Here is a 17,452-nt window from a genome sequence, read left to right on the forward strand (position 1 = left end):
CTTGCTACATGACAAACTCGATAAAAGGGATAGAAGGACCACCCATGTTGACATCTTTTGACGGTTGGCCAAAAAAGAGTTGAAATCGAATATGCTAGTCGGTTGTGTTAGTGGTGAATCTTTTAAGTTACTAGAATACACGTGAATACTCTATGGAACACTCTATTCATGAAGAGTCATTATATTGAAATATTGTCTCATAAAAAATTTTCATGTGAAGAGTCAGATCTGAGTTACTAAGTTCTCAATTGATCATCACAAAGATAGCAAGTTTGTAAAGAATATGACAGAACAAGAGTGAAGGTTGTTCTTGGTCAATTTATTCTTCACATGATAAGAACAGCCGTCTTTTCCATTTAAAGGACAGTTTGTAGATGATCATAAGTGCTATCAAACAGTTAGCATTACTTGGTTTACTTTTTCTTGGATTGCCAAAAGAAATGCAACCAAGGATAATAAGCTCTCCTAGGTGGAAACAGAGGTGACATGAAGGAAACCTCAAAGCAGCGGTAAGCTGTGGATGTTACTCTTTGCATTTCATTTGGCTGGTCTAAGAAACAATATGCTGACAAGTAACCCAAACAAGAGAAAAACTAACATTTGCTTATCAGAATCTGAATTGCAGGTCCTCGTTTTGCTCATTATACTGGCAACAATTCTTGCTCAATTCTTGGCAAGTAGAATAAGTAATTACCGTGAGTTCCAAACAGCGTAATGCACGCGACCAATGATTGCTACGAACTTCTCGTATAATTGCCCCCCAACTTCTATTCCTTTGCTTTCTCTCTTGTGCAGGATGGGCTTTGTGGGAACACCAGCAAGTCATAGACATGTGTTGATGCCGATGTATGTATGTACTTAACCTGACTTAAGTACATACATACATCGGCATCAACACATGTCTATGTATGTATGTACTTAAGTCAGGTTATGCTTGCCAAGTTAACTATGCATTATTTTGTGGGAGTAGAAACCTCCACATCAAGAAGACCTCTGCTTCAACGGGATATGCCGTTGCCAGCTTGCGTCCCTGGCTCGTTTGTTTACCCATTCATTCAGAATGACAAAGCAGGTCTAAATCTAGATAGATCACATACTCTTAGGTGGATCATATTTATTATGAACATGACTTTTTTTGCAAGAACTTACCAAGGAGATGGAGCTCCGGAGGTACATTTGAAAACATTGGAATGGCAGGAAGCGTTTCACGTTTCTGTTGGCTTATCACTAAACCGTTTGGATTTTTTTTTTTCACGTGTGAAATATTAGGGCATTTTTGCTGCACAATCTAACAAAAATAGGTTAAGGAGTTAGACTGTGCACAAAAAATGCCCTCTACCTTATTGTAGGCTCGTTAAACGTTCTCGACCAACTTATGTCTTACCGAGCACTCTGTTTGTCCATCAAGCCTATTAAAAGGGTGAAAACAGCTAGTAACACAATGAACACTTACCTTTTTTTCTCAAAGGGTAGCCTAAGCTCTAATACAAGTTCTTTAAAGCATTTTCATAAGCCAACATGGTAGACTGTAGGTAACATGATTTTGCATGTGTGAGACTGAAAATAAAAAGCTTTTGACCACCAATTGTAATATAAAAAGACAGAAAACTTCCATTATATGAAAACTCGAACATCGGATCCTCATGTACAAAACTTGAGTAAAAAGTTATATAGTATTGACAGGACACGCTGACACATAATTTCCTAAAAAATAAAAAATTTCAACACATTGGATATTAAAAGTCTATTTTAATATATAGATGATAGATTATCATTTTTACGATTCCATAGAATAAATGTTTCGAATTAAAAAATTCAACTACATTTCATTTCAATAATCCATAAACCTTGAAAAAAAAAAAACAAGCAATCCATTATCCACATTCCACCATTAAATTTAACATTTAACAGTAAATCGAAAACAAAAAACAAACCCTATTTCACCATCAAATATAACAACAAGTCATTCATCTACATTATTCGCTTCTTTCGACAAAAGAATGGACTTTATATCCAACTCATCAAGTGAAAGACTTGCAACTTCAAGCTCATCAAGTGAAAGACTCGCAACTTCAAGTACCCTAACATCTTCAAACGTGTCAAATGCATTTCCACCAATATCCCATATCTTGATCTCTCCTTCAATATATTGTGAGTTTTTTCTTGATAGAAGACGAAGGTTGTTATGAATGAAAACCAAATCTTCTGCACGTCTTGAGTCATCTTGTTTCTTCTTGCCAAGTGCACAAAGAAGTGAGTACTCCAATTCTTCTCGGCACTTGATGAAGAAGAAGGTTGTACAAGAAGTTTTAAGACTATGCTTTGAAGCATAGGTGCTCATGCAAAACGGTATAAACCCACCACACCATCCATAAGACATCAATCTTGAGTACGATCAAGTTCTTGAAAATCCTCATTTTTGCACGCAAAATTTACATAATCCAAATTCATCTTGTGGGGGCTCATTCTACTTAGGAAAATATTTCCTAATGCATTTCTTTCTTTCTTGATTGATCTCATAATTCTAGTATGGAAAAACTTGAATAGAATCTTCGTCGAGTCATTGATCACTATAATACCTTATTTAACAAAACAAAATAGGTGAGATGAGTATTATATCATGTCAAAGAACCATATGACCCCCGCATAGCAAACACTCCTATTGAATGAACCATATGATAACAACCCCAACAATAACCACATGGCCCCATATGGCCCCTGCATAACACTTTATACAATTAGAGAAAGAGTACAAACTACCAATCTTTTCCTTTTCTCTAGAACTTGCCAGTTTTATACTGTCTAAATATCTTTGAAAATTGAAATATAGAATTTGATAAGATCACAAGAACGAATAATTCGGCTAAAAACCAATTTCTTATCACCAACATCCGAGCTCCTCTTAAAAATGTCGAGCAGCAAAACCATTCTATCGAAGATCATTTAACCGGCATGCAATAACAAAATGACAATAAGACATATGCGAATAAACATCACACAAAGTAGTGATTGATTAGTAAAAAGCGAGAATACGAAAAAGAGCGATGCTAACGTGATTGATTTTTTTTGCCAAAAATAAAAAAGGCATTGATTTTTTTACAATACACAGAAGGGTACAAATAGGCATAGAAGTCTAACCCAATGGAAACCAACTTACCAAAAGCTCTGACACACCCTCTAAAGGCAAGAAGACACATCAATGGCATTCAGAACTAAGAGACAAAGATGAGCTATTTAAAACGAGTTATCAGAACCATATGTTGAATTTTACCTTGTGAACAAAGCTCTGCCCGACTTATTGGTTGTAAAAACGTCCCCGACGGTAAAAAAAAAAGAAGCGTTTCATCTTCATGGCTAGTTTAATGGTGCGACCTCCCTACTAGAGCTGCTTTCCCTTCTATATTTATGCCAAAGTAGGGCTTCATTGTTGTTCCCAACACAGCGCCGTTTCACTTCTTCCCGTGTCGATTGGTCTCTGCATGTCATTATGGGCAAATAATCTACAGAAGTGCCTAAAGGGATGGGACAAAACAAAAGGGGTCTCATCGCCTTTAAAACGGGCCCTTGAGCATTGTATCACGGTCCGTTCAATTTTGACAAAAATTTCACCGTGCTCCATTCCTCGAATTGACCGACCGATCGATCCTTGGATCATGAGGAAATGTGCCCAAAAGAAGCCAAGGATGACCAACTCTATGATCCGAGACAGCCAGCGGATCGACCCATGACCGAGGAAGCACGACCGGCGGATCGTGCGGGACGACCACCTGGCCGATTCGTGAACGACCCCGCACGACCGGGTGATCGACTCGCAGATCGTGTAGGGCGGGCGAGTGACCGAGTGGTGAACGACCCTGCATAGGCCGGGGATGGACCCGTGAATCGTGCAAGCCAATCGAGCGGGCGATCTAGTGATTGATCCCCGGGCCATGTTGAACAACCGGGCAATCGATCCATAGATCAGGCGACTCGACTAGATGGGCGACCACACAATCGACCCTCGAGCAATTCAAGGGATCATGAGCTAGAATGATGCAAAGGCCGAACCGGGCGGTCGAGCGAGCAAGCGGATGATCGATTGAGCGATTGATCCGCGAATCGATCCATGGGCCACGAACGGTCGGATGATCGATCTACGAATCATGACGCTCGATCCCATGAACGACCAGGGGCCGATGCAGGACCGACCAACGATCGACCAAGCGATCGACCAGCACCCAGCCGGCGCTCGACGAGCGCTCGATCGGTGCCCGGCCTTTGCTCGACCCGGGCAGCCAGGCGAACCGGCTAGCGACCGACGTGGACTCCCCCGGGGTCCACCGACCTACGTGTTCCCGATCGGTTGGTGTGAGTTGGTGACCGAGCTGATGTGGGTTAGTGGGGTTGGTGGAGTTGGCGGCCGACATGGGCAGTGATCGGACTAACATGGACAGTGACCGGACCGAGGTGACCGACATGAATAGTGGCCGGCGAACTGTAGATGGGATTTTTGGGATTAGGTTGATTGAACCGTGGGGGCCTTGTGGCCGACCCTTCTGTGTATATATGGGGCACGAACCCCTTGTAATTCACACTCAAATTTTGAATGAGAAAAGCTTCTGCTCACTCTCTCTTGCCTTGTGTTCATGTGTGTGCTTGAGTTGAGGGTGGGTGAGCAGCGGTTGGGCTAAGGCCGACTCGAGAGTGTGTCTTGAGTGCCGCATGGTGTTGGGGAACGCAAGATAGAACCGACCCGTGACATTTGGTATCAAATCCATTCGATACTAAGTGAAATGGCGAAAGGCCAAGGGGGTGCAAGTGGTGCTGCTGTTGTTCCGACGCACGGTTCTGAACAATTAAGGGATGATCGTGCCGGACGGACCCTTGAGCTTACTCCAGCGCGAGCTCGGCGTGAACGTGGGGTGTCCAGGGGAATGACACAGGATATGGAGGCCCGCATATCCAAGCTTGAGCAAGCCATGGACGATCTTCGTGCCGACGGGGGTAGCGAAGAAAAGTCTAGCAACGAGGAGGAGGCCACGGCTCGGAAGGAGTTGCAAGACCAGGTGCCCGATCTCAAGGATGAGGTGGTCGAACTCCGTGGCGAGTTGCTGAGTACTCTCACTACCAAGACGGATGAACATCGGGAAGCCCCGGAAGCCATGATCGCGGCCTTGCGTGCCGAGGTAGCCGAGCTAAGAACCAAGACGGCTGTCTTGGAGATGGCATGTGTGAGTGGTGGGACAACCATGCACGCCGACCTTCGGGTTGAAGTGCCCAAGCCGAAGGAGTTCCATGGCTCGAGAGTGGCCAAGGATGTCGATAACTTCTTGTACTCGGTGAACGAATACCTGGACATCCGAGGAGAGACGGATGATCTTAGGCGGACAAAAACCGTCGTGATGTACCTACATGGAAACGCCCTCCCGTGGTGGCATAAACGGAAGGCGGATCGAGAAGCCGAGTCGATCGTGACTTGGGAATCCTTTGAAGTGGAGTTCCGGAAGCGGTTCTACCCCGCCTATGCGGAGGAAGAAGCTCGTGACGAGCCGAGGCGTCTCGAGCATACGGGCAAAATACGTGAGTATATAAGGAAGTTTTCTAAACCGAAGCTTCAAATACCGTCCCTGTCCGAGAATGAGGCATACTACCGGTTCATTGGTGGCTTCAAGCCGTGGGTGAAGATGGAGCTCAAACGGCGGAACGCGATGACGCTCGTGATGGCCTTGTCTGCGGCCGAAGGAATCATCGAGTACCTGTCTAACTCAACGGATAAGGCAAACCCGAAACCTAGAAGTGGCAAGACTGCCGGTGGGGGTAACCGAGCCAAGCCCCAGCAGTCGATGGCAAGCAAGCCGCGATCAACTTGCCCAAGGGATCGAGTTGAGTCGAGCCAGGTGAAGAGCAAGAAACTCGAGTGCTTTAAGTGTTCCGGCCCTCACTTTGCCCGGGATTGCCCAAACCAGGGCAAGGTGGCGATCTTGAAGACGGTGGAAAAGGGGAAGGCCATCGACGAGCTAAGAGACGAGGGACGACTAAGAGAGGAAGTCCGACTCGGATCCCTCAAAATCCTAAGCACCATGAACGTTCAAGACGCAAGCCCATCTAGAGGGTTCATGTTCGGCGATGTGATGGTCGGTGGAGCCAAAATGAGTGTATTCATCGACACCGGCGTATCCGACTTGTTCATGTCGGAAGAAGCGGCCAAGAAACTTAACTTACGGGTTGAGAAAGGAACCGGGTGGCTCAAAACGGTGAACTCGGAGGAAGTTGAGACGACCGGGCTGGCCCCCGATGTAGAAATCCGACTCGGAGCCTTTCAATGCAAGGACTCGATCGAGGTAATTCCGATGGACGACTATGATCTTGTCATCGGATTGGGATTCCAAGATAGGATCAAAGCCTTTCTGGTCCCTTGTGTTAATAGCATTTGTGTCCTGGACCCTCGCGATCAATGTGTGGTCCCGGTTCGGCGTGAGTCCGGGCGAAACCGGAAGTCCCTTTCGGCGATGCAACCGGCGAAGGGAGTTCGAAGGGGCGAGATGGCTCTCTTGGCAACTCTAGTGATTGATGATGCTGAATATGTCCGGGAGCAATGGCCCGACGGGATAGACAAGGTGCTGACCTTGTTCGATGACGTGATGCCCCCTGAGTTGCCCAAGTAGCTGCCGTCTAAGAGGGAAGTCAACCACAAGATCGAGTTGGTTCCTAATGTTCGACCTTCGACCATGGTACCGTATCTTATGGCCCCGCCGTAACTTGAGGAGATGAGAAGACAACTCAAGGAGTTGCTCGACGCCGGCTATGTTCGACCGTCAAAGTCCCCGTTCGGAGCCCCGGTTCTGTTCCAAAAGAAGCATGACGGATCTCTTTGCATGTGCATCGACTACCGGGCATTGTACAAGCTAACGATCAAGAACAAGTATCCCATTCCACTCATCGTGGACTTGTTCGACTAGCTTGGGAGTGCAAGGTGGTTCACAAAGCTGGACTTGCGATCCGGGTACTATCAAGTGAGGATCGTAGAAGGGGACGAACCAAAGACCGCTTATGTAACTCGGCATGGTGCCTATGAGTTCTCGATCATGCCGTTCGGCTTGACAAACGCCCCGGCAACATTCTACACCTTGATGAATAAGGTACTACAACCGTTCCTTAATCAATTTGTGGTTGTGTACCTAGATGATATTGTGATTTATAGCCGAACGCTTGAGGAACACATTGAACACCTCAAGCGAGTCTTCCAAGTTCTGAAGGAGAACGAGCTGTACGTGAAGAAAGAGAAGTGTGTCTTCGCACAAAGGCAGGTTCCATTCCCGGGGCACATTGTTAGAGAGGGACATGTGCAGATGGACCTAGCTAAGATCCGGGCCATTGTCGAGTGGGAGCCTCCCACAAAGGTGCCGGAACCGAGATCCTTCCTAGGGTTAGCGAATTACTGTCGCCGGTTCGTTCAAGCCTATTCAGAGATAGCCATGCCACTCACGGACATGCTAAAGAAGAACCGGCCATGGGAGTGGACGGCGAAATGCCAAATGGCCTTCGAGCGACCGAAGAGGACGATGGTCGAGGAGCCCGTGCTAGTATTGCCCGACTATTCCAAGCCGTACAAGGTGGAGACCGACACCTCCGATTATGCTATCGGGGGTGTGCTGATGCGGGAAGGACACCCCGTAGCATTCGAGTCTCGAAAGTTAGATGAAACCGAGCGACGCTACACGGTGCAAGAGAAGGAAATAACAGCTGTCGTGCATTGCTTACGCACTTGGCGTCACTACCTCCTAGGCTCTCGGTTCGTGGTGCGGACCGATAACATAGCCACGAGCTACTTCCCGACCCAAAAGAAGTTGAGTCTCAAGCGGGCTCGATGGCAAGACTTTCTGGCGGAGTTCGATTATGTGCTTGAGTATAAATCAGGGAAGGCTAATTCCGTGGCCGATGCTCTGAGTCGTAAGGCGGAGCTAGCGGCCGTAATAAGCCGGCCGGACTGTCCATGGACCGAGCGGATCATGGAGGGATCGATGCATGATCCGATGGCGAGAGCCATTCTCGGGTACACCCGGGCGGGCAAGACGAGGAAATTCTGGTATGAGGACGACCTCCTCTACACCAAGAGACAGCGATTATATGTGCCACTCCATGGGAACCTAAGGTGGGAGGTACTTCGCGAATGCCACGATACACCGTGGGCAGTTCATCTTGGGATCCATCGCACGTTAGCACTCGTGGAGGATCGTTACTTCTGGCCACAACTCCGAGACGACGTTGAAGCTTAAGTGAAGACTTGCTTGGTGTGTCAACAAGACAAGTTAGAGCAACGTTCGCCGGCTGGGTTATTGGAGTCACTACCCGTTCTCGAACGTCCTTGGGAGGGTTCTCCATGAACTTTATCGTTGGGCTACCCAAGTCTGAAGGGTGATAAATGATCATGGTGATCGTTGATCGATTCTCCAAGTACGCGATATTTGTGCCGGCCACGAAGGATTACCCCTTTGGGAAGGCGGCCAAGCTGTTCATGAAGCACATTGTTAAGTACTGGGGCATCCTGCGATCGATCGTGAGCGATTGGGATCCTCGGTTCACCGAGAAGTTCTAGTCCGAGCTGTTCAAGTTGCTTGGGACCGACCTCAAGTTCTCAACGAGTTTGCACCCGCAAACCAACGGCCAAATGGAACGGGTGAATGCCATACTCGAAGTTTACTTGAGGCACTATGTGAACACAACTCAAATTATTTGGGCGAAGCCGATGGATGTTGCCCAATTCTCACACAACTTGCAGCGGAGTGAATCCATTGGCAAGAGCCCTTTTCGACATTGTGATGGGGCAGCAATCGCTCACTCCGAGCACGGTTGCAACGGGCTATAAGGGGAGTAGCCCAGCAGTGTACAAGAGTGCGCAAGAATGGCTGGAACGTGCGGACTTGGCCCGAGCTTGTTTGCAAAGGGCGGCCGAGCGGATGAAGAAATGGGCAGATAAAAAACACCGGCACGTCGAGTACCAGGGTGGTGATCGTGTGCTTGTAAAAATGCATCAAGTCCCGAGATATAGGGACATACATAAGGCGCCGGTTCGTCGCTATCGGGGGCCATTCCTTGTGATCAAGCGAGTTGGGTCCGTAGCATACAAGCTAGAGTTGCCGACTAAGCTAAAGGTACACCCAGTGTTCCACGTTTCCATGTTGAAGCCATTCCATGAGGACGAAGCTAACCCTAATCGAGGCGAGTCATCACGAGCGCCTCTCGGGTCGAAAACCTCCTATGAGTGGGACATAGAAAAGATCCTAGCGGATCGGGTGATCCGGAAGAGGTTCCGAGCACCGAGGCACGAATACTTAATCCGGTGGCGAGGTCTCCCGAGAACGAAGCCAGGCTGGGAATCGGAGGAGGCCCTATGACAATTTTGGGAAGAGATCAAGGCGTTCCATGAGGAACAAGGCAACGAGGACGTTACCCGAATTGGTGCGGGAGAGTATCACGGTCCGTTCAATTTTGACGAAAATTCGACCGCGCTCCATTCCTTGGATCGACCGACCGATCGATCCTTGGATCATGAGGAAACGTACCCAAAAGAAGCCAAGGACAACCGACTCTATGATCCGGGATAGCCAGCGGATCGACACATGACCGGGGAAGCACGACCAGCGGATCGTGTAGGATGACTAGCCGACCGATCCGTGAACGACCCCGCACGACCGAGTGATCGACTCGTGGATCGTGCATGGCAGCCGAGCGGTCGAGCGATAAACGACCCCGCACGAACCGGGGATGGACCCGCGGATCGTGCGGGGCGATCGAGAGGACGATCGAGTGATCGATCCCCGGGCCATGCTGAACAACCAAGCAATCGATCCACGGATCAGGCGACTCGACTAGACGAGCGGCACGACCAACCCTCGAGCGATTCAAGGGATCATGAGCTGGAACGATGCAAAGGCCGAACCAAGCGGCCGAGCGAGCAAGCGGATGATCGATCAAGCGATCGATCCACGGATCGATCCATGGGCCACAAACGGCCGGACGATCAATCCACGGATCGTGACGCTCGATCCCACGAACGACCGGGGGCCGATGCAAGATCGACCAACGATCGACCAAGCGATGGACCGGCGCTCGGCCAGCACCCGGCCAGCGCTCGATCGGTGCCCGGCCACCGCTCTACCCGGGCGGCCGGGCGGATCGCCCAAGAACTAACGTGGACTCCCCGGGAGCTCGCCGACCCACATGTTCCCGACGGGTTGGTGACCGAGCTAATGTGGGTTAGCGGGGTTGGTGGAGTTGGCGGCTGACATGGGTAGTAATTGGACCGAGGCGACCGACATGAATAGTGGCGGCGAACAGTAGATGGGATTTTTGGGATTAGATTGATTGAACCGTGGGGGCCTTGTGGTCGACCCTTCTGTGTATATATGGGGCACGAACCCCTTGTAATTCACACTCGGATTTTGAATGAGAAAAGCTTCTCCTCACTCTCTCTCTTGCCTTGTGTTCATGTGTGTGCTTGAGTTGAGCGTGGGTGAGCGGCGGTTGGGTAAGGCCGACTCGAGAGTGTCTTGACTGTCGCACGGTGTTGGGGAACGCAAGATAGAATCGGCCCGTGACACTTGCGTGTTCTAGAATGAGCAAAAGATTAGAGTACTCAAAAGAAGATTAGCTTTTAGAAGCTATGGAATTGGATAGGTCTGTGTTTTGGCAGTGACCATTGATATCAACCCAATAATTAAGGTCAACATAATAATTTTCCAATTGAAAAATGAATAGTTGTCCGATTTTTTTAAGAAATTAAAAATCCCACGGAGGAGATTTGTTGCAAATCACACCAAGTGGGAATCCCCATTTCCTATATTTCGTTTGCAGCACGTTATTGTCCTGTACTAAATCATGAGTAAGAAATAACATGTTGCTTTTTTAACTCTTTTTTGTTCTGGTGAAGCGTTTGTTGTCCTTGTTAGTTCTAACTTCTAGTTAGTTTATTTTACTTTAGCTGCATTGAAAGGTATGCCTAGTGGAATGAAAATATACATGTGCTTCGCATTTAGAAATTCATATCATTGTTCGTAATATTAAAAAGGCTCTAATCGGTTCCAGTTGAACATTATTTTTTTAAAGAAAATTGTAATTGATCATTTTTGTTGCTTCTAAACAAAACCAAAGAAAAGATAAATTTAACCCGAATCTTATATATAATTTACAAGTGAAAAGTACCACAGAGCAATAAGGACTAACATTGACGCTTGGCTTCGACCCAAAAAAAAGGAAAAAGAAAACATTAATACTTGGCAAATGTTGCTTATCGAAGATTATATTAAAGGCTTACATGACAGCGATTCTGGTTCTCTGATTCTATTTCCTAAAATAAAAAAAAAAGATCAAAATCATGTTTGGTAATGTAAATAATTCCAATTCTCTTCCCGGAATAGTTTTGGAGAAAAAATAAGAACAAAAAAAATGATTTTGGAAAAGGAATCAATTTTGAGAATCACAAAATAAAATAAAGGCTCATATTTCTCACTTTTTTCTTTCGGTTCTCTCATCACTTGTCGCTTGACCTAAAACATAATGCGTTCTTATTTTCAAAGAAAAATATATAAGATAACAAAATAATAAAAATATAAAATATAAAATTCGAAAAAAAATGCTTAAAAATTAGAGAAATTTCAAAAAATCCTTAAAAATAGAAAAAGCTTATATTAGGCTAGTTTGACCTCATTTTCATACATTTGGGCATAGATTCCCTAAATTTCATATATTTTATTTTTTTTTAAGAAAAATCATAAGCACGTTTGAAATTAAACCCGAACCACATTTTCTAAGCCCTTAGGACTTCATAGGTTTATGATGTAATTTATCAATGTAATGATTCCTAGATTGCGTACTTCATTTTATTGATTATGATTTGCTTAAGTTTAAGTATTTTAGATTTAGTCTTTTTTTTTTTTTGGTAAAGTAAGTATATATAAACTTTTCAAAGCGCTAGATACAAGGATGAAGCCAAACACAAAAACCTCGAACCCAAAGGGACACATTGGCATGTTCTCGGGGGTATGAAGGTGTGAGGCTAACACAAAATACAAATGAAAGAAGCGGCGCTAGGTACATGACTAAACCGGACCTGTACCAACATGGCTAAACGCCAGCTAAAATTTAGAAAAATAGCTCAAGACCAAGAGCAACAAAAGAACTAGAACCGGACCCTAAAGGGCGCCCGGACTTTCCGCAGAAATAGCCTCGGAGATGCCCCAATTGCGTTGCACCCACCTATTACGATGGTTGTCTTCAATGCGATGGTAAGTGAGCCCTTTATCCCGAACCACTTTGACAAGATGCTTGAGCAAGGTTGGTACAAATAAAGGCTTGTTTCTAAAAAGGATATCATTTCTCGTCATCCAGATCAAATGGCACAAGGCACCCAAAGAGAACCGAGCTAAGCGATGAGGAAAGGATCGCCCCACCAAACTTTTGCATAGCCCATTGCATCATATCTTGCCACGGCCTATTTTGCCATGATAAATTGCATTTGGTGGCCCAAAAAAGCGCTAATGAAGCGATAATAGAACAACCAAAGAACAAGTGATCAATGAAATCCGGTCTAGCATGACAAAATGCACAAGCACCTTCCAAGATTCTGCGGTAGTTTAAGAGCATAACCTGTGTGGGGAGTCGATTTAGCGTGATGATCCACAAAAGAAAGCCATGTCGGGGGGAGATATCCCTATCCCAAATGAACGAACACCAAGCAACCTGTTGGCCTATGGGTCTCGGGTTCTCCTATCTTGAGGAAACCGTGAAAGTGCCTGAAGGATGTCCTTACCAAATCGGTCGATCAACTCTCACATCATCAAAGGAAGGTGCAGGACCCGACCAGATTGTGAAAGAAGCTAACATGGCCGAGGATCTCCAATCCGTAGAAAAGAAGGTCCAGATCGAAGTATCGCGTTGTATGCAAGAGGTGTAAATATCCCACACCGAGAAAAGTTTGTATAGGGGTCCTCTAGAATGCCAATTATCAAACCAGAAAGATATAGAGCAACCGCTCCTAATCCTCCAAGAAAACAGGTTGAAAGACATCGAGCAAAGGTCTAGGATCTTCTTCCAAGACCAGGAACAAATAGTTGGTTTTGTGACAATCCAGAAGTTCTTGTACTTGAGGAAACTAGTATGAATCCATTTGCACCACGGTGATTCCTTGTCTGTGAAGAGCAGCCATATATATTTAATCATGGCCCCCCCAATTGCAGTCCACTAGCCTCCTAATCCCTAAACCCCCATCCTCCTTCGGGAGACATACATCGGCCTAAGGGATTTTTGCCCCGCTTACTCCTAAGTCGGGACCGTTCCAAAGGAATTGCCTTAGGATAAGCTCGATCCGAGAGTGAACGGACATAGGAAGAGTAAATTCACTAGCCCAATAGACATGTATTACATGTAGTACCGACTTGATGAGTTGTAACCTGACTGCAAAAGATAGAAACAGTTGAGACCAAGAGCGAGCTCTAGCCATTATGCACATAACAAGGGCGTTACAATCAGCCTTCCCTAGTCCGGCTGCAATGATAGGGACACCTAAATACCGAAAGGGCCGGGTACCTACTTGGAATCCAAGGAGGCGCCGAATGTGGTCCCGATCTCCGGGAGAACCACCGGAGAGGAAGATTTCGCTTTTATTAGCGTTCGGCCTTAAGCCGGACCATTGAGAGAACAAATCGAGACCTTCCTTTAAAAGGACAATCGAGGACATATTCGCCTTAGTAAACAGTAGGATGTCATCGGCAAAAAATAAGTGGGAAAGTCGAGTGGACTTGCACCTCTAGAAGAACTTGAAATCGGGAAGGCAAGTCCTAGCGTTTAGAATACCGGAGAGGACTTCCATCACCAACGTGAAGAGATGGGGGAAAATGGGATCCCCTTGTCTGATTCCTCTAGAGCTTGGAAAAAAACCATGGAGCTCTCCATTTATAGCCACGGAAAACCCGGGAGATGAAGCACAAACCATAACCAGCTTTATGAAAAAAACCGGAAAGCTAAAGACTTGGAGGACTGCCTCCAAAAATCCCTAATCAATCGTATCATATGCCTTTTGCAAGTCCACTTTGATAGCAGACTTGGAGAGGTACGGCACATGATGAAAACCGGCAAAAAGCTCTTGGGCTAACAAGATGTTGTCACCGATTCTCCGGCCCTTAACAAATGTTATCTATAGAGCGCTTATATTTGATGGCAACACCTTAGCTATCCGATTAGCAAGAATCTTTGTAATACACTTATAGACAGTGTTACAACAAGTAATGGGGCGAAAATCTATCATAGCCGAAGCATTTGGGATTTTTAGTACCAAAGTAAGAATGGTGGAGCTTGTCTCCCTAACTAATGAGCCGGTTTCAAAGAAACTCTTAATAGCCAAGATGTCTGAGGGTCCAATAGTCTCCCAGGAAGCTTTAAAGAAATCTACATTAGAACCATCCTGTCCAAGGGCTTTACCTTGTGCAAGAGAAAACATGGTATTCCAAATCTCCAAGTCCATGACTTGCCGAGAGAGCAACTGAATCTGATCATCATCAAGAGTACAAGAGATCAATTCCTAAACCATAGAAGGGCTTGGCCGAATAGTGATGGGGCTACCATTAAGTAGAGTAGCAAAGTGATCCACAATATAATCCCGAACTAGGCTCGGATCCGAAAGAACAAAGCCATCCAGGCTAGTTATCGATAAAATCCTGTTATAGAGATGTCGTTTGTAGACAAAGTGGTGGAAATACTTGGTATTTTGGTCCCCTTCCTTTAACCAACGGACCTTGGATTTTTTTTTTAATAAAAAGACTCTTCTTGGAATCTGAGTTTCGAAAAAACCTGCAGCTGCTGCTTCTCCAAGTCCACCAAGACTACATTGTTAGGATCCAGCTGGAATGCATCCCGAACGTGAGTGAGGGCAGACCTAGCCTGAGCGGTGCGGGTAGATAAATCCAAAAAAGACTCCCGATTGAGCAGCTTGAGTCTTTGTTTGAGTAGCTTAAGTTTGCTGCAAAGTCTAAACATGGGAGTTCCCCCAACATTAGTCTCCTACACCTGGGCAACGATATTCTTAAAGAACGGATGCGTCATCCAGTAGTTAAAAAACTTGAACGGCTTCCTAGTTACCGACGGTGGCACAATTTTGATAACCATAGGAGAGTGGTCAGATACTTCGGGGGCCGGGAAGGATGCTTCAGAGAAGGAGAAAGCCGCAAGCCATAGATCATTGATAAACACATGGTATATCTTCCTTTGTTTGCGGAAAGGTCCGGAGGAGGTGGACCAAGTGAAACGGTGGCCAGTATATCGTAAATCATCAAGCCCTACCTCTACTAGACACTCGCCAAATTCATCAAAAGCAAGGATCCAAGCATTGGAGCTTCCAATTCTATCAGATCGATCCCGAATGGCATTGAAATCGCCAACAACCACCCAAGACTCCTCCACAAACTCATAGCTAGAGAGAACAAGATCAGCCCAAAGAGACCGACGAGAAATAAATGTGTGGTTTCCATACACGACTAAAAATAGGCATGACTTATTCAAGGCAAGTAAACAATGACGACGGTGAATAACCTGGGCCGACATAGAGAGAACTTCCAATGTAACTTCCATGGGGTCCCAACCAACCCAAATGTAGCCATGAGGAGAATAGATGTAGTTGGTAGACCAATGCCAACCCGGAAGTAGATCAGAGGAAATATCCACAAAAACCGATTGAATAACTTTGGTCTCCAAAATACCAATGCAAAAAAGTCGGTTAGTTCTCACAAAAAACCGTACTTTAGCTTGTTTAAGAGGGTTAACTAGTCCCCTAATATTTCACATGCCAAAAAGCATATATACAAAGAAGGAGGGAGGTGGTCATTACCATTTTTTCTTGCCCCGCATTTTCTTAGACTTTGGATTTACAGTATGAGAAGAGGAAGGACCGTTATCACCGGATGGGGTGGTGGTCATCCCAACTACGGTTGGGACCGGGGCAATAGCTTACTGTGTAGTGGAGGATAGAGTATACACCGTAGCCCTAGATCTTGTGCAAGAGAGGGGGCGGGGAGGGACTGGTCCTCCTCAGCATCACCGCCAATGTTGCTAGCAATATTCCCATCATTATCTGAGTCGGAGGAGTGAACTAGATAGGCCGGAGGAGAGCATTCGGTTCCAGCAAGCTGCTGACTCTCTGCAACATCAGGGCCTTCGGCGTCTACTAGGGAAAGGATAGAGTTCATATTAGCCACCAAAGGGGCATGGTGATCGACCTTCGCTTTAGAGTTCCCATTCCTTCTTGTAATTTGTTGTCAAGTCCCTAAAGGATGAGAGTTAGGGGAAATGGCTAAATTGGGATTCATAGGAGCAACAGAGTCCCCATCGGTACCACCCCGGTGTGCCCGAACAGGCTGTCCGGGGGTGCTTGTCGTGTGAACAAAGGATCAATCAGCATGAGCAACCCTATTTCGAGAAGAGCCAATAGCTTCATCAATCTGGATCTCCGAGGGAACATGATGCAGATAACCACTAGTACCACTCTTGTGGCTGAAGATACCACATGTTTCACAAGCCAACGACTTCCATTCATACTCTACTTTGACTGAATTCAATTCGCCATCTCGCTGGAATTCAACCACATCAACAAGAGGTTATGATGCTTTAATTTCTATGCAGATACGAGTGTAGGAGATTCTCCTCATTTGCTTAGTGAGCAAGTCAACGTACAATGGTTTCTCGATTGCACTTGCTATGGCACTAATGGCCGACGCCGACTAAAGTGTATACGAGATCGATCTCAATTTAACCCATACTAGAAGAGCATCATGATGTCCTTTCTTGAGCTTCATCTTGGGCTGCCATTATTAAAGCATCAAGGTACATTTAAGCACCGTAATAGGTCCCATATCCAATATCCTTCACCTAAAAGCTTCATCCGAGATATGGAAAAACAAGAACCCATTCTCATTCAACCGAATATCAACCACATTGGTACCCCAGGCTTTTTTTATAGCATCTTCCGTTAACTTGAAAGGCAGCTTCCTTCCCACATAATATCTCACAAAGCATTCCTTCCACAAGGGATGTTTGTCCTCTATCATTGCAGTAGAGATTTCAACTATCGGCTTACTATCAACAAGGGTAGGTGGGACATAAGAAAGGTTATATCCTTTCTCTAATGACCTAGCAACACTTGCCCAAGACTTAGGCCGGGTTTGTCGCAAGTTCTAAGCGGGTGCAAGGGACTTGGATCCAAGGTTGACCTTACTACGGTCTCGGTCACTAACATTCCGCGTAAGCCATCTCGCACAATAGAAGGCCTAGGAAGCCTAGTAGTAGCTCTTCTCCTACTTCGGCTTCTTCCAATCACCTGCCCACCGAACCGTTGGGATCCCAAGCCATTACGATCAGCAATACTACCCTGGATATTCACTCCCCTATTAATCAAGCCCTGGCTAGTACCAGCCGCCTCAACAGCATC

At 46.1% G+C, this 17,452-nt stretch overlaps 1 protein-coding gene across 1 annotated transcript in view; it reads left to right on the forward strand.

The window, feature by feature from the left end:
• Positions 1-836, forward strand: part of LOC115726796 (squalene synthase-like) — a 117,685-nt gene extending 116,849 nt beyond the window's left edge. The window contains exon 14 of the mRNA XM_048281044.1: positions 796-836. Coding sequence (XP_048137001.1) covers positions 796-797 — 2 coding nt within the window. The 3' untranslated portion in view covers positions 798-836. The remainder of the gene's footprint in view (positions 1-795) is intronic.
• Positions 837-17,452: the final 16,616 nt, after the last annotated feature.

The sequence above is a fragment of the Rhodamnia argentea genome, chromosome 6 (genome assembly GCF_020921035.1).
Source record: "Rhodamnia argentea isolate NSW1041297 chromosome 6, ASM2092103v1, whole genome shotgun sequence".
Classification (NCBI taxonomy): Eukaryota; Viridiplantae; Streptophyta; class Magnoliopsida; order Myrtales; family Myrtaceae; genus Rhodamnia; species Rhodamnia argentea.